Source organism: Aspergillus steynii (genome assembly GCF_002849105.1).
Source record: "Aspergillus steynii IBT 23096 chromosome Unknown P170scaffold_3, whole genome shotgun sequence".
NCBI lineage: Eukaryota > Fungi > Ascomycota > Eurotiomycetes > Eurotiales > Aspergillaceae > Aspergillus > Aspergillus steynii.
In genome coordinates this window covers 4,204,596-4,225,996 of record NW_020194400.1, presented here as the reverse complement: position 1 = coordinate 4,225,996, position 21,401 = coordinate 4,204,596, and the positions used below count along the sequence as shown (strand labels likewise).

Below are 21,401 nucleotides of genomic sequence, written 5' to 3'. Positions count from 1 at the left end.
AAACCTCAAAACCATCAAAATGAGATACACTGCCCTCACCCTCCTCAGCGCCGCCGCGCTCGCCACGGCCGCGCGCCTCCCGCACGCCCGCGCCGACACCCTCCTGTACCCCTACCGCACGTACCGCTACTGGGCGCAGAGCGGCGACTTCAAAGAAGACCCGCAGGACCAGCTCCTGGTGGTCAAGAATGGCAAGCCCGCCGAGGAGACCACCACGATCGTGACCTTCGACATCGGCGCGAACCTCGAGGGCCGCAAGTGCAAGCTGCTGTTTGATCTGTGGGAGCGAGACGTGTCGACCGGATCGCAGCAGGCGGATGTCTTTACCGCGACGAAGCCAACTGGTGCCTCCGCTAAGGAAGGAGAAGTGAGTATCCAGGCGGTTGCGGCGGCGTCGAAGGAGGTCGCCGAGGTGATTGTGCAGTCGAGAGATGAGCATGTCGGTAGGATTAAGGTGACTGCGCCGGGTGTCGCGGACTGGATCATGTCGTATGGTGGATATCCCGAGTTTGATTGCCCGGCGGGCGAGATGGCTGGGTTTGAGTTCGTGGGTGTTAGTGACGAGGTGGCGATTCGTTGGGATATTGGGGTTACTGGGCCGAGGGTTCAGGTTCTGTAGCCGTACGAAGTTGGCTGAGATGATCTGATTGACTGTGTTGCTTTTTGGTTTGCGTTCTATGTGTTTTGCTTTGTGCGTTCTGCTTCTGATCTGATCTGTTCCGTTCCTGAGTTGAAGACGGTGAGAGTTAATGAATGAATGCTGCGTTACTCATGATGAAGTCTGCTCTTCGGCAACATCAACCAACTCCCGTAGCCCCTAACAGACCAACCAGGACAGGCTGCAGAACTTTGACGCCAGTCCTGGCAGCTATAACCCCAGTGATGGCCGGAAATACAGACCCTCTAATCTGACCGAGGACGATGATAAAGACTGTCTTGTTAGCCCCGTCACCAAACAATGCCCTAAGGAGTACAAACCCAACGCCGCCGAGCGAATCTCCACCGCAAACAGCTTCGATGCCTCGTCAGTCTCGTCCAGCCCTGTCTCTGCAAACTTACCGTCGCGAAAAAACAGCCCCGAAAGGAAGCGCAGCAGACTGATGGCCACAGCCTCGGTGATGATATTCGGCACCCTAACCATCATCAATCCCCTCCAGCAATTCAACACCCGGGGACGGACATACAACCAAAACACCAAATCCAGGCCCAAGCACAAACACACATAGAGAAAGACCATACGTCGCTCTCCAAACCGATACGTCGGCCCTGCCAGCAGCAATCTACCCAGAAACGCACCCCCGTTGAACCCCGCCGTCACGTAGCCCTTTCAGATCGCCATCGCGCACATGAACCAGGTACTCGACCATCTAGCCTACCTCATTAATAAAGTCTCAAACACAGCCTAGAATGGAAAGACTCACCTCCAGCCGTGATGACCGCGCCCAGAAAGAAAAAGAAATACAAACCAACAGTCCACAGCCAGGCATGCGCAGCGTCATCCACCTTCCTGCCCACCCAATCCGCACAGCCTCAGCCTCAGCCTCAACCTGATCCCCAGGATCCAAAGCCTGGTCCCTCCCCCGGATCTTCCACCCCAACGAATCCCGAAACGCAACCAGCACCAACCCAAGGTTCAACACCCTAGACCCAACGGCGCTCCGTAGAACAGACTCCACCAGGAAGTCGGCCCCGCCGAGCCAGCACCCTCGCCTGATGAAGCCACTGCCGTCGCGACGAACGGCGCAACCAGACATCCGGCCTGTACATGGCGTGGATGAAGCCGAGCCAGCGGTGGGCGAATTTGACGGACATGATGAACGTGTTGGCGTAGGTGTTTTGGTAGGCTTGGCCGATGGCGAGGAAGGTTCATAGATGCAGCTGGTGGGATAGGAGGCCGTTGGTGAGGAGCCGCCGGTGAAGGTGGTCCGTATCTAAATGGCAGTTGATGTTAGGATATGATAGAGTATAGAGTCAGGGAGGTTGACTACAGGACTAAGACGAGGTCGATGTTGATATGGTAGGATTCTCAAAATACGGGATCAGAGCCCAGACTGCCGATCAGCTTCAGGAGCAGTCAGGGCACGGGCTCGTCTTGAACCTGCAAGAGCTCCATGATGTGCTGAAGCTGAAGCTAATGACACAGGTCTATATACTTATAGAAAGTTACCTCAGATCGGCAGCGGATCGACGGGCCGCGAGGATTTAGTGTCCAAATAAATATCCTTCAGATCCATAAGTTAATTAACATCAGGCCAGTAATACTCGCCCTCATCCAACGCCGTCTCCAACGCGCCATCCACCGCCACAAAGCCCTTCAACTCCGGCCGGACGCCGTCGATCAGCGACGCCACGAGGCCGCCAAACACCTGACTGCCAGGGACATTCAGATGGGTATTATCGTCCGGACTGAGGTTATACGAATGGGCCTTCTCCTCGCCAATCGCATCCAGATACTCCGTACTCCTCAGATTCAAATCCACCACACTCGCCCTGGACCTCCTCGCCGCCTGGATCGTCGCCTTCCTCTCATTCTCCAAATTCCTCACCACCTCCCCCGTCGTCTCATTAAAACTCCTCCTCGACAACGGCGTCACCAGAATCGGAACGCCCCCTACCCCTCTCACCTCCTCGACAAACCCCTCCAAATTCGCCGTATACTCCGCAATCGAGATATTCTTGGCCGGTTTCTGGTCATTATGCCCGAACTGGATCGTCACGTAGGGCGCGTAAGTGACCCGCCTCTCGCGGACCTCCTGCAGCACGGCGTCCCAGTCTCCGCCGGCGCGGAAACTCACGGTCGTGGCGCCGTTGTGGCCGTAGTTCCGGCCGTTGGCGCCGCGGTGGAGCGTCGTGTTCAGAAAGCCGTCGCCCCAGCCGCCGCCATTGGTTGCTTGGGTCGCGGTGGTGCTGTCCCCTGCGAGGAGGAAGAAGGGGGGTTTGGACAGGGGAGATGCCGGTGCAGGGAGGGGAGAGGAGAAAGAGGGGAGGACGAGGGAGGAGAACGTGATGAGGGAGCCGAGATGCATGATGTACAGTACTTGGCTGTGGGCTCGGGCGGTTATTTAGTGGATTTGACGGGTGGACTGGGCATTGGACTGGGATGTAGCTTCGCGACGCTGTGATATATATACATGATGTACTACTGCGTGGTGATTCTCAGCGGTTAGCGATCACATCTCGCGATACTCCGTAGATGTGAGGATTCCACCAACGGGAGAATTCTCCCGGGCGCGGAAATTCGCCCATCTTCCACTAATTAGAGGGGATGATGGACGGAGAAGACGGTGATCATGCAGATTGATGTCATTGTGGGGGATGATATTGTGGAGGACTCCGGATTCAGGGCGTCTACGTCTATTGCGTACGGAGTATAGCAAACAGTCTATCGAACTGGTATTGTATGCGTGATCGAAGATCATCGACATCTGAAACAAGATCAGAAGCTTCCAGTCGCTCGAGCTAATCCGCCCGTACGCAGGATAGTCCTTATAGCGTAGACCGGCAATCCGTCGGACATTCTCGGTCAGAATTAATCTTACGAATCAACTACGGCTCCTCCGGGGATATCCAATATTCAGTAGTCAATCATATTATTCCGTGAGATACGCATCCGTCCATGGCTACTAACCCTGACTCGTAAATCGTACCAAGTCCAGTGGAGCAGACAAAGCAAAGTGGATATCGGAATTCCCAGACGGTGAGGCCCAGCTAAGGTAGCATTCAACTCTACTTTCTGGAGCCTTGGTTCCACGACAAAGCGGTCGCAGGGAATCTGGGAAATCCGAGCTGAGTCTCAGGCGGCAGTGCGACACTCGGCGCCGGACCACGGTGGAGGCGCAAGCTCGTAACTCGTTTGTTTTGGTTCGAGTTAGAGTCCAGAATCAGTCCATGATCAGTCCGAAGGGGCTCTTAAGGGTTCTGCCCTATCTCCATCGACTAGTGATGGAGTCTGGGGGCCAAAACGAGAGTCGTTAACTCGCAGTAATCCGCCGTGTGATAGACGAAGAAAGAAGGCTCAACGTGAGCCCACCAGTTTCTCCCTCGCAAGGCTGTGATTCTGAACGCTCGCCAAGCCATTAGATCAGTCGGAGTCGGTGCTGGACCAGTCAGATGCCTGTCTAACAGAGCCCGTGGAGCCAAGTGGAGCGGCGTCTCGCATTCAGCGCCGTCTGAATGGCCGCAGGATCCATGGGTCGCCCAGCCCAGCAGCCCAGGATCATCGCCAGCACGACCGCTAAGCCCCTTGCGTTTAGTTCTGGGCCCGATGATTTGTGATTCCTCCTTGTTGTCGGCTTTCTGTGTTTCCCGGCCATTCTGGTCTGCGCCACGGCCAGGATGCTGATATCAAAGAAATTAAATTAGATAAACCCGATGGGCTAACCGGTCGGGGTCGTAGGGATTATGGCAACTAAAAAAGTCTGCTCTTTGTCCAACGCTGACCCCCTCTCCTCGAGACTCCCTCGACTCTCCATATTTCCTCTCATATTCCTGTCCCTCCCTTCGCTCTTTCTTCTCCTTTGTTTGTTCTGCATGACGGACCCCAGACTGTGAAACGCCGTCAACCTGCCGAAATCGACATGCCGTCTCTCGTGCGTTTGACATGGCTGCTGCTAGTCCTGCAGGCCGCCCTGGCATCGACTCAATCCACCGACGATACCTACGCCTCTGCCACCGGGACTGCCACTCGCACGATGTCTAGAGCCTCTGCGACTACGACGTCGTCCAAGTCGACTTCCTCGTCCACCGCCTCTGCCACGCATACCGTCAAGGTCGGGTCCAAAGAGGACCCGCATCAGTACTCGCCGCATAACATCACCGCGGACGTCGGCGACATCATCATCTTCGAGTTTTATCCCCGCAACCACTCCGTCGTCAAGGCCGATTATCTGGCCCCGTGTGTGCCGGCCGAGAAGGATGTGTTCAACTCCGGGGAGTTTAACAGTTTCAACGAGGAGAATGGACAGCTGGTGGGACCGGTGAGTACACCTCATATGATATGGACGTGGATATGCTACTAACGAGTCTAGCCGCCGACTTGGTCTTTGGTCGTGAATGATACTTCGGTGAGCATCTCGCCATAACACTCCAAACGTGACTAACGGTTCAGCCCACGTTCTTCTACTGCACCGCCATCGACTCCTGCATCGGAAATGGCATGGTCGGCGTCATCAACCCGGTAAGACCGACAGTCACGATCCATGACTCCGCTAATCCTCCGCAGAACTCCAGCATGACCTTTGATGCCCAGTTCAAGAAAGCCAAGGAGTATCCCTACATGCTCGTGCCCGGCCAATCCCCCCCAGCCGAAGGCGACCTCCCCCCCAGCGGCACCGCAACCTCCTCGCCCAGCTCGAGCGCCTCGTCCAGCAGCGGCGGCTCCCACGGGCTCAGCGGCGGCGCCATCGCCGGCATCGTGGTCGGCTGCGTCGCCTTCGTCGCCATCCTCATCGCACTGTTCTTCGTGCTGGGCCGCAACCGCATCTACAAGAAGTGGATGTCGTCGGAGGACGGCCGCACCGAGCGCACCGCCCAATGGGCCCTGTTCAACAGCCACGGCGAACGCAAGAGCGAGATGACCGGCAGCGCGCCGCCGCATCCCGGCGACCAGGCCACCTTCGTCTCGAGTCCCGATCCCACGCAGCGCGCCTTCTCGCCGCCACCACACCCCCAAAGCGGCCACTGGAGCTGGGACTCTTCCTCCTTCCAGCAGCAGCAGCAGCAGCAGCAGCAGATGGGCCAGATGCCGCAGAGCCCCGGCCATCATCGCTATCCGACCGAGTTGGAGGCGCCCGTGCCGATGGCCCAGATCCCAGAGCATCACGACGGGCGGTAGCCCTCGAGTTGATCGACTAGCGTCCTGGAGGTGATATGGCTCTGTCCTTCTACTGTTAATATTTTCTTCGTCCTGGCGCATTATATCCAAATAGGCTCCGGTGTTTATTTTATGTCGTTTAGTGTATATCTTACTTCTAGTCAGTTAGCCGAGCCAATAGGGCTGCATCGATCAATGCTATGATCCATGAATAGTGATTCAATCCATCCCAGGAAGATCGGAAGGTGGACCGTGATACGTCCAGTCTGTCCGAGGCCGTTTGTCATATCAATCAACGCCCTCATTTGCCCTCGTCTCCGAGCTTATCACTTGGCGCGCCCCTAGCATCGCCTTGTTTTGCCCTTTCTGGTTGCAGCCCGCGATCGGCGCCTTATCGGTCAAGATACTGAGGTTGGGGTGTCATGGATGTCATGGATAGACCGTTTGTCGTATCGCTCGACTGGACAGGCTATATAAGCCTAGGATCGGACTCGACTGACAACGAGTCTCCAACACCATGGAGAAGAAACATTCAATCGAGGATCATCCGGAGGAGACCGCCGCTGGGACTGTCGCGCCCTACCGGCAGACGCAGCGCGGTCTGTCCTCGCGACATGTGCAGTTGATGGCCATCGGAGGGTCCATCGGCACGGGTCTGTTCGTGGGAATTGGATCGTATCTGCGCGATGCGGGTCCCCTGTCTGTCTTCCTGGGGTATCTCTGCTACGGCCTCTTGTTCATCTGGCCGTGCAATCTGTGTGTCGGCGAGATGTGTGCATATCTGCCCATTCGCGGGTCGATCTTCGAACTGGCCGCGCGATACATCGATCCGGCCTTTGGTTTTGCCATGTAAGCCTTCTTTCCTGTCTGTATGATCCAATCTAATCTTCCAGGGGCTGGGTCTACTTCTACGGCGGCCTCATGCTGGTCTGCACCGAATACTCCGCCGTCGCCACCGTCATGCAGTACTGGAACACCTCCGTCAATCCCGCCGTCTGGGTCGCCATGGCCCTCGTCGTCTGCTTCCTGCTGAACGTCGTCGCCGTGAAATGGTACGGCGAGGCCGAGTTCCTCATGGCCTCCACCAAGATCCTCCTGCTCATCGGCCTCGTCCTGCTCACCTTCATCACGATGGTCGGCGGCAACCCCAACCACGACGCCTACGGCTTCCGCAACTGGACCCACGGCGTCATGCACGAATACTACACCGACGGCACCACCGGCCGCTTCCTGGGCTTCTTCTCCGTCATGGTCTACGCCGGCTTCTCCGTCGCAGGCCCCGACCTGCCCGCCCTCGCCGCCGGCGAGATCCAGAACCCGCGTCTCGCCATCCCCCGCGTCGTCAAAATGACCTTCTACCGCATCGTCGGCTTCTACGTCCTCGGCGTCTTCGCCGTCGCCACCATCTGCCCATCCCAGGACCCACGGCTCCTCTCCGCCATCGACGACGGCGCCTCCGGATCCGCCGCTTCCCCGTGGGTCATCGGCATCACGAACCTCAACATCACGGGCCTTCCGGACCTCATCAACCTCCTAATTTTACTTGCGGGCTGGTCCTGCGGAAACGCCTACCTCTACGCCTCCAGTCGGACACTGTACTCGCTAGCCCGAGACGGCCACGCCCCTGCCTTCTTAACTAAATGCACTCAATCTGGCGTCCCCATCTACTGCGTCTCCATCGTCTCCCTCCTCAGCTGCATCACCTTCCTCGTCGCCTCCAACGCCTCCTCCACCGTCTTCTTCTGGTTTGTCGACCTGACCACCTGCGCCTTGATCGTGACCTACACCAGCATGGTCGTCGTCTTCTTGGCCTGGTATCGAGCCCTCAAGGCCCAAGGTGTTAGCAGGGACAGTTTACCCTATAAATCCCCGCTCCAACCCTACGCCGCCATCCTCGCCACCCTCATCGGCAGCTCCGTGACGCTATTCAACGGATTCAATGTCTTCAGCCCGTTCAGCGTGCAGGGGTTCATTACGTCGTATTTCGGACTGGCGTTTTGGGCCGTGATGTTTGTGTTTTGGAAGGTGTGGAAGCGCACGGAGTGGGTTGATCCGGCCAGGGCGAATATTCATGGCGGAAAGGAGGAGATTGATGAGGAGTGTCGGGTTTGGGAGGAGGGAGGGGTCCAGGAGAGGAGGAGGGAGGAGTTAAGGGCGATGGGGGTTTGGAGGAGGTGGTGGGAGAGGATGTGGTGATTTCTTTTTATATTTTCTTTTGGGTTGGGTGATGGGTTTTTGTTTGGGGAGTGGTTGGGATTAATGGTTGATGGTTGATGGATTGAGGATGGAGATGGGTTATGGCTTTTGCTTATGGTGGTTTCTCGCGGGGATATGGCGTTTGTATACTATCTTGGAATCAATAGGGATTTGATTGATGTTTAAAGTACGCAGTAGGCTGAGTCTAGTATCTCATATTTCCCGCTATGCTGACTTCTCGGGGCATGGAGATGCTCGAAGTTCTGCTTCTCTTGCGGAAATAAAAGCATACTTCCTATAGAAAGGTTTGTCACTTGGTACTGAGTCTGACATGTAGGTTCTGGTAGATTTATGGCTTATCAATGCTGAATTATGGACCCTTGTCTATAAAGTTAAGGGCTTTCTTTGATGTAGACAGTTGGAATTCATTTACTTCGATGATCAAGTTGGTTATTCATTTATTCTTTCTCCGAAAATTTACTCTAATAGATCAAGGAGAATCTCAATTTCTATGCTAAAACCAAACTAGTAGTTGGAGTCTGCAGATTAATAAGTACATCCAGGCCATGATAACAATTTAATCTAAACGGCACTGCATGTCCAGCTCAGTCAAGATGACAGAAGGTGGCCAAGACCAGAGTCACAGAGACCTCCTCGAATAGTCCCAACCCTTCGCAAAAAAGTCAGACGCGAATGCTCGCAGTTCCGGATGAGCCAGAGAATGAAGGCCAGAAGGACCGTCATCCCCACCGACCCAACCATCGTCAGACATCGCAGGACCTCGCGCCCACCGCATCGCCAACTTGTCCGGCACCAGCGGATTGACGCCATCGACGTCCTTCATCTCCAGCCCGCGTTCTCCATTGCGCAGCTCAAACATCCTACCCTGTCTCATCCTCGCAAAATCAACCATCTCTCCCAGCAGCTCCGTGAACTTCTTGATCCTCTTCCCCTGCGCACTCTGCCACTCCATGATCTCATCGCGCACATTCTTCACCTCCACCCGACTAAAGACTCCGTCCTGATGAAACCCAACCAGCGTATTCTGCACCTGACGAGCCCACATCCTCGCCATCTTCTGATGATCCACCACCTCGTTCTGGTTCTGGCCCTGGCTCTGATTCAGCACCGAGCACGTCTCGATATCACAGACCGCATTGCGCGGAACCGCAGCTCCACCCTCCAGAATGAGCAGCGGCTCGCTATCCTCAGAATACCCACTCAGCGCGGTGAACTCTTCACCCACAGCCTCAGCCTCAGCCTCAGGGTTCCTCTCCACAGCCCTCCCCTTCCCCTTCTCAAACTCAGGCACATACCCCTCTCCCTCCCCACTAACCACACACTTCAACCCCCCAATCTCATACTCCAACACCCGATGATGAGACCTCGAACCAGACACATCCTGACTCCACGGGGCAACCCACTCCGGAAACGAATCCCTATACCCCTTCAGATCAGGCCTCAGGTCCTGGGTCTCCTGACGAGGGAGGAAGAAGACCGTGTTTCCAAAAGCCTGGAGAAGGATGCGGAAGCGAGAGCCTTTCTCGAATAGCAGCCGAAGGAGGTGCTCGATAGTCTGGGAGCAGGTGACCACGTCGATGGAGACGGTATCGTAGGAGGGGTGGGTGTGTAGGAGTGCTTCGAGGGCTGGGAGGAGGGGGTATGCTGGGTAGGAGGTTGTGTTGGGGTCGTGGATGTAGGAGTTGACAGAGCGGGGGATTGATTTGGAGGTGGATTTGGAAATGGATCGGGATTCAAGGGACACGGTTCGTGGACGGCCTATGTATGTTGGTATGTTTATGTTTGGGTAGATGGTGGGCTGGGCTGGGCTTACCTGGAATCATGATGGTGGGATTGGAGTCGGCGATCCAGTTGTATGAGGCTATGACTCGGCAGTGTTTGATCTCGTGAGAGTCGTTCATTGGAGATGGAGGGGATTGGTTGATATGCTTAGGGATGCACGGAGGCGCAGGCTCTTCCTCTTGCACACGGCGGCGTTTGGGACGATGCTTGGTTGGCATGGACATTTTGATACTATGAGAGAGGTGTAGACGGTATGTAACTGTAGAGTTCAATTGATAATCTTGAGAAGGTAGGGTAAGAAGAGGAGTGGGTTAGAGACATCACTGCTACGTGAAGATATTCTTATACCTGTGGCTCTCTGGAGTGGCGACATGCTTAACGGAGAATCCCACTCAAAGCACGCTAAGCCAGGATGTAGTCTCACAGGTTTGATAGATATCTGGTAGCGAGATGATCGGCAAGTCACATACGCAATACTGGAATTCACTGATAGGGTTAACTGGTGACGTCTGTCACAAGTATACCGGATTAATCCGCAATGGACTGTTTACCGGAGGTCACAGGGCAATGAGGATCTACTGCATCTTCTGTCTATTTAATCTTCAGAAATTTCTCCTCTGCTGCCATACTCTCCGTCTCTCCAACATCCCCCCAACTGTCCTTGCACATTGTATCTTCAAATCCAATACTCCCTTTTGAGCACATCATTGGCCCACAACATCCTTCTACAAGGTAAGACTAAGCTCTTGTATAATCAGAACGTGAGTTGATGTATGATAGATCACACCCACACTAGCCTTGATTCACTCATCTCCATCCAAACCTACAGTACAAACGCTGCTGCCCTGAATAAGCCAAGCTAACTTCAACATCAAGATGCCTGACAAGCACGCATCTGCACCCCTCTCCGACGATCACCGCCCCGATCTGGAGAAACTCGAAAAGAGAAACTCCAGCAACGGGTCCCAGATGTCTAACATGATTGCTTCTTCCGTGTCAAACCTCATAGCCGGAAAGATAGCGCAGCTAGAATCGGAGCGAGACACTCTTGTCGCCCATCGAGACACCCTCCTAGAGGCTAAGAAGAAGCAAACAGTCGATCCAGACGAGCTCCAAGCAAAGCTCGACAATACAATTGCACGCATTACCCCGATCTGCGAGATTCTCAAGATCCTTCGCAAACAGCGCCACCAGCTCGAACAGGACATCGCGGAAGCCCAAGAAATGAAAAGTAATACCAGGCTCCACGAGAACGAATCTGCCCACTCGATTGTATCCCGTCTCATGCAAAGTCCAGACAAGGAACCGACTCTGTCGCTCAGCGACGAGGTAGAATTCCGCCGAGACGTTCTGGCGAGATACGCCGCGATCACGCGAGAAGGTGCTATGGTCTACTGTCACCTGTCGGGCTGGAACCTCCCCAATAAAATCAGAGAGGTTCCTCTCGTCCCAATGTCGCTGGCAGGGCGCGAGTTGGCCTTTCTGTTTGGCTCGGACGAGATGCCGCCAATGGACGCCCGTAATGGGATTTCTCTTCACTTCACGATTCAATCCGCTCTGGATGCAGGGGTGATAGCCATCGTACCTGAGATTTCTGGATCAGAGTGCAAATGGAAATGCGTACTTGTCGACAGATCCAAAGAAAATGAGATCGCGCTGGAGAAGGTCTTCCTGTCTACTGATGGTTTGGGACAGCCGCTCCGAATTCCAGAGCGCGAATACAAGTTGAAGAAAGGCAATCGGGTGGTTTTCAGATGGAAGGTATGTCGATATGAAGTTTTCCCCTGTTCTTGCTCCTTTCCTGACTCCACTTGTCATACGAATGCATTATTCGTTACCTACCTATTCTATCCCCGATCCCTGTCTTCAACCATGTCTCACATTCCCTCACTAACCATAACCAGGACCTCGACAACCAAGAACTAGTCTTCCACACCGAAGCTCGTCCTGCGCACCGATACCTATTCTTCCGCTTCATCATGACATACATGCAGGCGAAAAAGGGAGGCCACACGGACTTCACATCCGCAGTTGAAAACACGCCTGATTTCTGGGCATCTTCAGGCCCCTATCTCGACCGGGCTACCTTGAAAGAATTTGTCAGAAATATTTCGGGATTGGAATTGCCGCCCTCGCTCATGAAGAATACATTCACTGATAAGGACTGCGCTTTTCATCCGGAGGCGGAAGATGTTGCGGCTACGTTGTCTATTCAGATCAAGGACGCTCATGCTGAAAGAATGCGGGACTATGATAAGCCTGATAAGTCTGACGAGGATGAAGAGGATTCTGACGATCGGGACGCTGATGCAGAGAGTAGTGATGATGAGCTTGATTACTGGCCAGATTCCTGATGGCTCCGAGGAGGTTGCTGCAGGCTGTCTGAGCATATTTGAAACAGCTAGAATGTTTTGAACTGGGATCGTGATGAAGATTCCAATTTTGAATACGATCGCTTTCATTTGTTTTGGTGTTGCTTCTGTTTTGCTTCGGTATCTTTTGTCTTTTCATTATTTTTATGTTTACTAGCTGTGAAACCTAAATCCTGTTTAGTTGGTCAATTCATTGGAGTCTAATAGACTCTGTAATTGAATGCTAGTCTTTGTAAGCGTCCGTTCTTGTAGCTGCCTGTTCTAACCGCATGATTACTTCAACTCCAACCGCAGAGCATCATACTGCACATACAAAGCATCCGGCAAGACAGCCGTCTCGATACTCGACGCATTAAACGGCAAGCTCAGCACGAACTCGTTCTTCCCCTGCTTCAGCTTCGACGTCGGAAACACAAACTTATGCTCGATGTTCTGGCACGCCACGGCGCTGCGCACACCACACGATCCGCTCCGAAAGTAGGGAATCCACCATGTGGACTCATAGCTTCCCTCATTGACGTTCACCGTCCACGGCAGATTGCTATACGGATGGTCGATGATCGACCATTTCGAGTTTCCATTCGCTGTCTTGGTGCCGGCAATCTGCACCGTGAATGTCGCCGTCTTCGCCCGAGACAGCTGGCTCTTGGACAAGTCGAATGCAATCGTCCAGTTGTTCACGTTCTCGTACACGGACTCATTCCGAAGATGGTTTCCCTTCGCTGGGAAATATGACCAGTGGATATAGTTCAGATCTTCGGCCTCCTTGCTCTTCCCGACTTCGAAGTTGACTCCCTTGGGGAAGTCGTCGGCAAAGTCATACTGTCCCCAATAGATCCGGTACTGCTCGGGATGGAGGGTTTTGGATTCATCGACCGCGTATCCATGACGGTACTCACCGGCTGATTTATCAGGCACGCCGATGCGCCAGATTTCCTTCCCTGCGGTCTCCTCTTTCCAGGTGAAGCTCCAATTCCTGCGGCCTGTCACCTTGACGTTGTCTTTGATAAACCATCCAAAGACACCATCTGCATAGATCGTAACCCGATACGTGCCTTTCACAACACGAGGGATACTAAACCTCCCAGACTCATCAATCTCAGCCCAGTACTGCCTCGACTCCGTCTCAAACACATTCAGCTGAAAATCCTGCTCATTCTCCGAGAGCACCACAATCGGCCGCTTGGCTCCCTTCGGCACCTTCACCTTCCCCTCAAACGTCGTCCTGCCCTTGGAAGCCACCAAATTCGGCACATGTCTTGCAATATCATCATAGAAATCAGCATTCCACTCCGGATCCGCAAACCTCGCCGCGTCCTTCCTCAACTCCTCCAGCCCCGTCCCTTTCTCCCCTTTATTAAAGTAATAGAACTGCGGACCCCAGGTCCGGTCAAACCCGTGCGTGATATTCGGCACCGGCGCCCCATGATGCCCAGACACCATGTAATTATACACGATGCCGTCGACGACAAGGTCCGAGTGCAGCGGTCCCCCGTAGTAGCTTTCCCGCGTGTTATGCACCAGCCACGCGCCGAACACGCTCCCGTCAGCGCTGTGCGATCCGTCCGCGAAGTGTCCGTGGACGTCGTGGGCGCGCCAGCTCTCCGCCAGCGTGTACTTCGTGAAGTAGTCGGAGTATTGGCTAACGTATGGGTCGGACGGGGTGTTTCCTAGATAGCTCGTTGCGTCTTGCACGGTGGTGGCGGATGAGTAGGCGGACGAGGAAGGCATGGGGCCGTGGTTGGTGTCGCTGGTGGAGAAGTGCGTCCAGAGGTTGGTGTTGGGGCGGAAGAGGGTGCGCATTTCGCCGAGACCGCGCAGGAAGGGCAACGAGGCGTTGAAGTACGTGAGGCGCGAGAAGGCATGCAGGCCGGTCTCGCCGTCGCGGAGGAAGAAGTACTGCGAGAGGGACTGGTTCGTGGCTGCGTAGGTGTCGCTCATGATGAGCCCCGCGTAGGCAGTGCCTGATGAGTCGGTGCCGTTGATGAGCTGGACTTGGGCGTTGGCGCTCCCCCCGGGCGTCCAGAAGCCGGAGGGCACGCAGCTGCAGTCGAGGTAGGGGCCCTTGCCGCTGTTGCCGCTGGCTGGGCCGAGGAGGTCTTGGCCGTCGAGGGTGAGGTCAATGATGTGGCCGCTGGATTTGGCGAGGGTTACGCTGAGGTGGTCATTGTTGACGGAGATGTGGGTGGAGTTCTGGGCGGTTTGGAGGTTGGCGTGGGTTTGGGATGCGAGGGTAGCTACCACCGCTAGGGTTGGGAATTGAAGGGCTCGCATGGTGACTGATCAATGCCGATAGACATTGGGATACTTTGGGATAGCATGTTCGTGCATCTTTATAGTGTTCGGTGGGGGGTGATGAGAGGGGTGTTCGCGACTCCGACGCTCCTCCACCGGAGTCTGTTCATTCGTGGGAAATCCTCCGTCATGCTGCAGGAGAGATGCATGAAATGAACCGAACGGCTGTCGCTTCACCTGTCCCTGTCAGAACAGAATGCGGGGGAGCTAGGAATTAGGGCTAGCTTCATTTACTTGCAGATTCTCCTCCGTTAGTCCGGCGTTCGGCATAAAACTAACCGAGTCCTCAGACTCGTGGCCGGTGGACTTATGCGTAGTCCACGGATGAATGGATGTGCCGATCCATGGTGACAGATTTGTACGAGATGAGCATCTCCGCGACATGTCAGCTGTTGGTCATGGTTGAGGAATTGACGATGTTCTAACTCGAGGGCAATATCAGACATCTTGGGCATCAGCCTATTGCCATAATAGACATTTGGACTGTAGATTAAGTCCAATGCGACTAGATTGCGTGCTTCGCAGTCTGTCTTGTCCTTTTTGAGTTCGTAGCAACAAAGGCCTTGCGCCGGTTCAAGGTCTTGGCTTGGATGTTCAGTAAGGAGAGCGTGCGTCATCCCTACGAAGGGAATGGGTCGGATGATGCTCCGGAAGTAATCAAGGTGTGCAAGAAACGCTGCAAATATGGGATTCTTGTATTTGAAAACGCGACCTATGGCATCGACATTGCGACTAAATTCAGACCTGAACAACGTAAAAGTCAAAGTAAATCCACTCTGAGGTACGGGTCCCTTCCAGGCATGTGGCTTTCGGTAAAGTGCAGCACGAGGATACTTGAGCGATGGGTTGACTACTGGCTCACCAACTCGCTCCCATCGGACTCGGCTCTCAAGTCTCCCATCTTTCTGTCGCATACTAAAACCAAACCATGGTTTCACCCTTGGGGGAGGAAGCTTTCGGTCGATTGGTACTGATTCGACACGTTCCATGGAAATTGTCGGACGGGTTATGACTTCGAGGGCGAGTCCATCCAAGAACAGGGAACTGGTTAGGGCTAAAGAAGCACATGACCACCTCTAAATCGACCACGCTTTGGCCTCACAGCCGAGGGCTCATACTTTCAGAGCTCAGGTTCATTAAACTGCAGATGTGGTGAGCCTATTACGACTGTTTCATACGAACGTGGGCTATTCAAATCCCCATGGTACGATTGAGTTCGGCTAATCACTGAGTTCTGACCAAGTCCCATAATTCCACAAATACATAGAGAGTCAAGTCTTTACAAAGTTGTAAGGGCTACCTGGCATCTAAAAGCCCCATAGTCAAGTCTGCTACATGGTACCCGCTTTAACAGATAGGAATGGATAATATGTATGTCTAGAGCATGAGATTTTGGGCCCATTCAACCTTCGAAGCCTACAAATACCACAAGGGTATATTGCTTTCAGTCCTACTCACAGGTGGTTCTAGGGTCATCAGAACCGTAGCTACAAGTTCATTTGGATACTACAAGATTACTTTATAGGAAGATTCAACAGAAAAGTAATATCATATTGACATTGTTCTTTACACAAGATACAGACCGCACGAAATCAGACCCGAAATCCGCGAACAGAAAGTCGGACAAGAATAACGGCACACCCATGTCCAAAGGAATCATAGGCAGACGAGCATTTACCAGCCCTCCGGGAGCGAGAAGGCCAAATTGGGCAACATCGTAATACCCTCGTGCTCAGAGCGCGACGAGAAAGTAATCAACACACTTTGCTCCAAAGGATGCTCGACCCTGTCCGGAAACCCGTCTTTCAGACCCGCCATGAAAGCAGTATAACCCAGTCCCAGGGGATGATCCACATCCGGACCCCTCACTCGATAACGCTCGACCATGGTCGTTGCAATTTTCTGCATTACAGCATACCAGTCCATGGCGTTGCGAAGGTTCGCAACCGTGGCATAGTTCTCTTCCCAGGCGAATGCAATATGTACCAGCAACCAGCGCAGAATGCCGTAGATCTGACGACCAGCCGCGTAGTCGCGTCGACGAGCGTCACCGACGTTGTCCTCGATGTCGTGCGTCCATGTGGACAGTTTCTCGTCAACCCAGACGACACCGCGCGGCTCGGCGGAGCGCATGAAATCAGCGAAGGCATGTGCGTCCGCGAAAAGAATGGTATTGTAGTCGTGTAGGGGTTGGAAGATCGCCCAGCGAACGATGAACTCGGTTGGGAATATGGTTCTCTCGAGGAATATGTAGCTGATATCCATCCAGTGTAGGCACCTACCCAGCTCCGTTACATCGTTAGGCCGCACATGGTGGAGGAGGACTTCACCTGTCGGAGTGAAGGAATGAGATACAAGTCTCTCCGTCATGATAGTCGACGGGTGTGTACAGCCCAACGCTTAGTGGTCTCTAAGAGTCAGGAACTGGGTCGGAAGAAGTGTGCAGTGCTGGTTTTCTCGATCTTGTTCAATTCGGTGTGATAAGTCCGAAGGACTTTAAATACTCTCCGCTCACAGGCTAATGAAATTTTCATGGAAGATATCGGGGAGATACATAATACTTCTTTCATTCTATTCAACTCAAAGAATGTCCTTCATTATGTGAATATATGGAATCGTGGCCACCAAAATATTGCTTAATCCTATTGCTCCATGCCGTCGCGTAACCGGAATATACCGAACTTGTTTCATAGAGCCTGTCACTAGACAATAATTCTAGCACAAACAAGGTAATTAAATAGAAAAGGTTGAGATGAAGGCAAAAAGCGAGGTCGAGTCGAGTAATGATATTCGCGAATTCCTGGCTTTCATCCTCTCAGTGAGTACACTCTTCGTTGCATCTGGTAGGTTTGCCGTAGTGGTTCTGTATAGTATCTCCTTTACCCTTTGTACTTATATGGGTAATTGGCAAAACCGAAACCAGGCATAGTGGCGAGTAGTTAAATCTCAGTTGTGCCATCGTCTTAAACCATCCTTCCCACCGCTGTGAAATCTTGTTTCTTCCTCTTTTTTTTTTTTTTTTTTTTTTTTGTTGTTGGAAGCAAAACACAATCTGGGAGCTTGAAGTACTTTCTTCGAGCCTAGCAACATGCACCGCTAATCGCATTCTTGCCTGTTCAAAGGCACTGGAGCATTTCGTAGTCACCTCTAATGTTGTATAGAAGAAATCTCGGAGCTCGGCCGTATTAGGCAAATGCCAAGCCCGACGGGAGTGCGCCATTTGTGCCTGCGCTTTACTACAAGGGGTAAGGCGTCTGGTCTGCTCCATACTTCTATTCTCTGCTCTTCTCATCCTGCATTCTACATCCACCCTCATCATGCTGTCTACGCGTCTTTGTCCTTTGTCCCCGCGCATATCCAGGGGTAGTGGTCAGCATATTTTATTATCACTTAGACCCTTCTCGACGATCTCCCCACGACAAGCATGTCCGAAATCATCCTGCGCTGGAAAAAACACTCCGTCCCCAGCCAGCCATAACCCTGGGCAGGATTCGAATTCAAACGCAGATACTAGATCGCTTCTCCGCGCTTCTTTCTGGAGTAGCCGTCCGACATGGAAACGCGCATCTATCAACACCTTGCGCTGCTTAGTCGGCTGCACGATCGGCGACTTCTCGGCCCTCTGGGTCCTGCAAACCTATCTTCCTGGTCTCGGAATGGGCACTATCATGGGATTATCAAGTACTTCTCCTCTGTCTTCTTTCCTCAGCTGCAATCTTCATACCATACAACCACCCGTCAACCATAGCTAACATAAATAGTGGCAAGCGGGATCTCAACATCCATCCTCCTCGAAACCATGCTTCTCAAGCACGGCCCCGACAAGCTCCCCCTTCCCGCGGCATTTCGCACCGCAACGGGCATGAGCCTTGTCTCTATGCTCGCCATGGAAGCGGCCGAGAACGCTGTCGACTGGCATCTAACCGGCGGCGTGGTGGCGGTGCAGGACCCGGCGTTCTGGGCCGCCGCGGCGGTGAGTATCGCGGCGGGGTTTTTGGCGCCTTTACCGTATAATTATGTGAGGTTGAGGAGGTGGGGAAGGAGTTGTCATTGATTTTGGGTTGGAGAGAGCTTGTTTGTATTACTATTGCTATTATTTGGAAGGGTAGTGTTCTGTGTATTATATCATCTCCACTCAGATAATCCGAGGGAAAATGTCGGATTGGACATGTCATTATTACATTAGTGGATCCATCAACGGCCATCTAGTGGTTGAATATGGATCAAAGGAGTCGAGTAGTAGATTCCAGTCCAATGAGGGATCCTATACAAGGTTCAGTTTGAATCCATCCACAATGCAGATGCACATACCAAGAACTCCGCGGCGGAGTCGCCCATAGACAGAGGAGTAATGATCTGTCCTTGATTCGGTACATGCTGAATTGTCTCAGTCTCTGTGGCGTCGATTGGCGAGGAAGCGTGTATATCGGCTGCCTATTTCGACGCGATTAGCATTTGTCCCGAACCATCGCGTTGAATACATACATCTGCATAGTCCGGCCGCTCATGCGTCGTCCCATCATGAGCATTATTTGTATCAGCCAACAACAGCTCCCGACACCGACGCGATGCTTGCGGACAAGCATCATCTAAATTAACGACGGCGTTGTTGCCTGTCCGTGCGTTGTGATTTCGAGCCGAAGTGACAATCAAATGAAGAAACATGAGTGCCTTGCAGCCCTGTTTTTCGGCACGGACTTTGAATTCAAAATACTGGATGGCGTTTTCAATGCTCTGCCAGAGCGAGCTTACATGGTAGCTTGTCCCGTAGTCAATGAATGAGGTTCGCGAGCCAGGGAGAGATGGGATCCGGGCATCGTTGGCTTGTAGACACAGCTCGAAGCAGAGGGTGGCTGCGGCATGGAACATATCGTCGCGGAACATACCCCCTCGGAGCCGTAGCAGATGAGGATAGGATTGGTTGGTCACGGCGAAGGCTTGCGCGTCTAGATCGGATGTCTCTAGTTGAGCCAGAAGTGCGGTGCTAGCTTGGACGCAGAGTCGTCGGGAGTATTCGAAGGTTGGATTGCCGGTATCTGCGAGAGAGAGGAAGAAAGGTCGATGAAGGGCTAGTAGAGAGCGATAGATGAGAAATAGATAGAATGATCGTTGGAATGTTGAGTATCCTGTGCCTTCGGTCGCCTCTTCGCTTCGTAGTGCAAGAGGAATGTTGGACATCTCGTTCGTCAATTCGTTACTGAGGCTCAAGACCTCCTGGTAATCCAAAGTGGAGCGAATATTGCTAACGCACTTGGCTATTGTCATCCGAGCTTGCAAGCTCCGTGCCAGAATGAGTTGAAAAGACGTTCTTGTTGTGGTGGATATTGGCGAGGACACGGGGGGCTCGATCGAGTCGGGTTGGAGGTCTTGATCATCAATATTACATGGAAGTGACACATCCATTTCATCCCATGAAATCCCCATGGGCGTGCCATTTTGCAGCGCAGATTGAAGGTCCAGTTCAACGACAGTAAGCCAAATTCGACGCCTCATCTCAGCCATATAGGGTGAGACCCGTGGAAAGTTTGACGGATCCGTATGAAGGCCCATTGTGATGGCTTCTCGAACGAGAGACCCCGCTGTCATCCAAGCCAGGTCGCCTTCGTACGCAACGGCCTGTCCGCCGAGTACCATCAAGCATTTGATTTGAATCATGTCGAGATTAAGTCGGGCATATCCGGTGGTAGATTGGATCCATGACACAACTTCTGCAAACCATGTCCGAGCGGATATACTTACCTGGCTATTATCTCTCTCCTCGGCAGACTGGTGCTCATAAAAGTTACTCGAGCATGCCATAAGGGCCAGTAACTTGGCCACAAACAATGTCCTAGAAGATCGACAGCCGGAAAGCCGCTCGGGGTCCCAATAGTTATTGTATTCGGACATAAACTGTGGCTTGTGTAATATGCGAAATGTTGTTTCAAAGCTTGAGAAGTAGAGATCCACCAGAGAATCCGCCAGACTGCGGTTAGGAACCAATTCTTCCAATTGCTGCACTGACGGATACCGGGCAACATCAGGGTCTGTCTTGCTCTGGGTCCTCATATCATGTTTGAGCCGTTTCATTGTCAGGTATTCGTCGAATTTGTGATGGGTCTCTTTGTGCTTTTCCTCGCTATACTTCTGCAGGTGAGCTTTGAGATCGGGGAACTACAACTCCTTAGCAATTTTCAGAGTTATGAATTGATGACATTATATACCATATCCAGAGTCGTCGACCAATGGCTCTTGCCAAAGTAGCGAGTTTTATGATCTTTTCCGCGATGTGAAAACGAAGAGAAGGCGTTAGGTTCTGCGGGTAAAGACTGGGTCGCAGTTCTGCCAACGGGGAAAGTTCCAGTGACAATGCTGTCATTTCTGGCAGCTACTGGACGAGAATTCACCCTCGAGCCTTGTATTGGGGCTCCGCCATTTTCCAGCGTACTTCTTAGAGATGTTAATGTGTCCGGTCGAGCGTTCTCGGTCACTCGAGATTCTGGTCGAGGTGCTTCCGGGGATAGATGCAAAGCCGAGGCACCACCAGCACTTCTCCGCTGCACACTCGCAACTAACGAAGCAGCAGGTTTCCCGGGGTAGTAACAAGAGTCGCCAATGTCTTGTTTAATGCATTGCCCACACGGATGAAGCCGGTCACATTTCACCTTGCGTCTTCGACACGGCGCACAGGAGAGGGTTTGACCAACTGTTCGGCACGGTCTGATCCTCCCCTGCTGATTTACTCGCATAATCGACTTCTTGGAACTCTCAAGCTGTTTCATAGGGTCCATGGTGGATAGTAATTGGCGTGGGCCACAAGTGGTGATGCTCGGTGGTGTGCGAACAGGGACTCCGGCGGGACCGACATGCCCCGGTCGGCAAATTGCCTTCCGAGTTCGGTAATTTCCCTCCGGACGTCTGCGCCAAGACTCGGAGTCTATTGC

The 21,401-nt window shown here is 53.1% G+C and overlaps 10 protein-coding genes across 10 annotated transcripts; 5 read left to right on the top strand and 5 right to left on the bottom strand.

Moving 5' to 3' along the window:
- Positions 1-19: 19 nt before the first annotated feature.
- P170DRAFT_425526 (uncharacterized protein) lies at positions 20-619 on the top strand (the record flags this gene model as incomplete). The annotated part of the gene is made up of 1 exon (XM_024847642.1): positions 20-619. One exon carries the CDS (start codon positions 20-22, stop codon positions 617-619), a length of 600 nt encoding a protein of 199 aa, XP_024706583.1.
- A 1,230-nt stretch (positions 620-1,849) lies between these two features.
- Positions 1,850-3,319, bottom strand: P170DRAFT_436341 (rhamnogalacturonan acetylesterase). Its single transcript, XM_024849137.1, has one exon. It carries the CDS (start codon positions 3,024-3,026, stop codon positions 2,238-2,240), a length of 789 nt encoding a protein of 262 aa, XP_024706582.1. The 5' UTR covers positions 3,027-3,319; the 3' UTR covers positions 1,850-2,237.
- Positions 3,320-4,494: 1,175 nt separating this feature from the next.
- Positions 4,495-6,092, top strand: P170DRAFT_436340 (uncharacterized protein). Its single transcript, XM_024849136.1, has 4 exons — positions 4,495-4,976; positions 5,028-5,063; positions 5,108-5,176; positions 5,222-6,092. The coding sequence occupies exons 1-4, from the start codon at positions 4,578-4,580 to the stop codon at positions 5,831-5,833; spliced, it is 1,116 nt and encodes a 371-aa protein (XP_024706581.1). The 5' UTR covers positions 4,495-4,577; the 3' UTR covers positions 5,834-6,092.
- Positions 6,093-6,198: 106 nt separating this feature from the next.
- P170DRAFT_455505 (putative proline permease) lies at positions 6,199-8,192 on the top strand. The gene is made up of 2 exons (XM_024851531.1): positions 6,199-6,661; positions 6,706-8,192. The coding sequence occupies exons 1-2, from the start codon at positions 6,330-6,332 to the stop codon at positions 8,006-8,008; spliced, it is 1,635 nt and encodes a 544-aa protein (XP_024706580.1). The 5' UTR covers positions 6,199-6,329; the 3' UTR covers positions 8,009-8,192.
- A 293-nt stretch (positions 8,193-8,485) lies between these two features.
- On the bottom strand, positions 8,486-10,035 carry P170DRAFT_425522 (uncharacterized protein; the record flags this gene model as incomplete). Its single annotated transcript, XM_024847641.1, has 3 exons — positions 8,486-8,522; positions 8,800-9,787; positions 9,843-10,035. The coding sequence occupies 3 exons, from the start codon at positions 10,033-10,035 to the stop codon at positions 8,486-8,488; spliced, it is 1,218 nt and encodes a 405-aa protein (XP_024706579.1).
- A 652-nt stretch (positions 10,036-10,687) lies between these two features.
- P170DRAFT_474821 (uncharacterized protein) lies at positions 10,688-12,165 on the top strand (the record flags this gene model as incomplete). The annotated part of the gene is made up of 2 exons (XM_024853180.1): positions 10,688-11,572; positions 11,716-12,165. The coding sequence occupies 2 exons, from the start codon at positions 10,688-10,690 to the stop codon at positions 12,163-12,165; spliced, it is 1,335 nt and encodes a 444-aa protein (XP_024706578.1).
- A 297-nt stretch (positions 12,166-12,462) lies between these two features.
- P170DRAFT_382675 (rhamnogalacturonate lyase B) lies at positions 12,463-14,457 on the bottom strand (the record flags this gene model as incomplete). Its single annotated transcript, XM_024845612.1, has 1 exon — positions 12,463-14,457. A coding segment is annotated over one exon (1,995 nt), but the record flags the coding sequence as incomplete, so codon positions are not given.
- Positions 14,458-16,152: 1,695 nt separating this feature from the next.
- Positions 16,153-16,848, bottom strand: P170DRAFT_474819 (uncharacterized protein; the record flags this gene model as incomplete). Its single annotated transcript, XM_024853179.1, has 1 exon — positions 16,153-16,848. One exon carries the CDS (start codon positions 16,846-16,848, stop codon positions 16,153-16,155), a length of 696 nt encoding a protein of 231 aa, XP_024706576.1.
- A 941-nt stretch (positions 16,849-17,789) lies between these two features.
- P170DRAFT_382672 (DUF4396 domain-containing protein) lies at positions 17,790-18,619 on the top strand. Its single transcript, XM_024845611.1, has 2 exons — positions 17,790-18,159; positions 18,240-18,619. The coding sequence occupies exons 1-2, from the start codon at positions 17,796-17,798 to the stop codon at positions 18,530-18,532; spliced, it is 657 nt and encodes a 218-aa protein (XP_024706575.1). The 5' UTR covers positions 17,790-17,795; the 3' UTR covers positions 18,533-18,619.
- A 202-nt stretch (positions 18,620-18,821) lies between these two features.
- P170DRAFT_163680 (uncharacterized protein) lies at positions 18,822-21,313 on the bottom strand. The gene is made up of 2 exons (XM_024842582.1): positions 20,682-21,313; positions 18,822-20,631 (listed from the first exon to the last, which is right to left on the bottom strand). Exons 1-2 carry the CDS (start codon positions 21,246-21,248, stop codon positions 18,913-18,915), a joined length of 2,286 nt encoding a protein of 761 aa, XP_024706574.1. The 5' UTR covers positions 21,249-21,313; the 3' UTR covers positions 18,822-18,912.
- Positions 21,314-21,401: the final 88 nt, after the last annotated feature.

Bases quoted from the DNA above. Each gene is read 5' to 3' on its own strand.
- P170DRAFT_455505 (XM_024851531.1), top strand. From the start codon at position 6,330: ATGGAGAAGAAACATTCAATCGAGGATCATCCGGAGGAGACCGCCGCT. The intron at 6,662-6,705 runs GTAAGCCTTCTT...CTAATCTTCCAG, and splicing joins CCGGCCTTTGGTTTTGCCAT to GGGCTGGGTCTACTTCTACG.
- P170DRAFT_436340 (XM_024849136.1), top strand. From the start codon at position 4,578: ATGCCGTCTCTCGTGCGTTTGACATGGCTGCTGCTAGTCCTGCAGGCC. The intron at 4,977-5,027 runs GTGAGTACACCT...TAACGAGTCTAG, and splicing joins ATGGACAGCTGGTGGGACCG to CCGCCGACTTGGTCTTTGGT. The intron at 5,064-5,107 runs GTGAGCATCTCG...CTAACGGTTCAG, and splicing joins TGGTCGTGAATGATACTTCG to CCCACGTTCTTCTACTGCAC.
- P170DRAFT_382672 (XM_024845611.1), top strand. From the start codon at position 17,796: ATGCTGTCTACGCGTCTTTGTCCTTTGTCCCCGCGCATATCCAGGGGT. The intron at 18,160-18,239 runs GTACTTCTCCTC...TAACATAAATAG, and splicing joins CACTATCATGGGATTATCAA to TGGCAAGCGGGATCTCAACA.
- P170DRAFT_436341 (XM_024849137.1), bottom strand. From the start codon at position 3,026: ATGCATCTCGGCTCCCTCATCACGTTCTCCTCCCTCGTCCTCCCCTCT.
- P170DRAFT_163680 (XM_024842582.1), bottom strand. From the start codon at position 21,248: ATGGACCCTATGAAACAGCTTGAGAGTTCCAAGAAGTCGATTATGCGA. The intron at 20,632-20,681 runs GTATATAATGTC...AAGGAGTTGTAG, and splicing joins GGTCGACGACTCTGGATATG to TTCCCCGATCTCAAAGCTCA.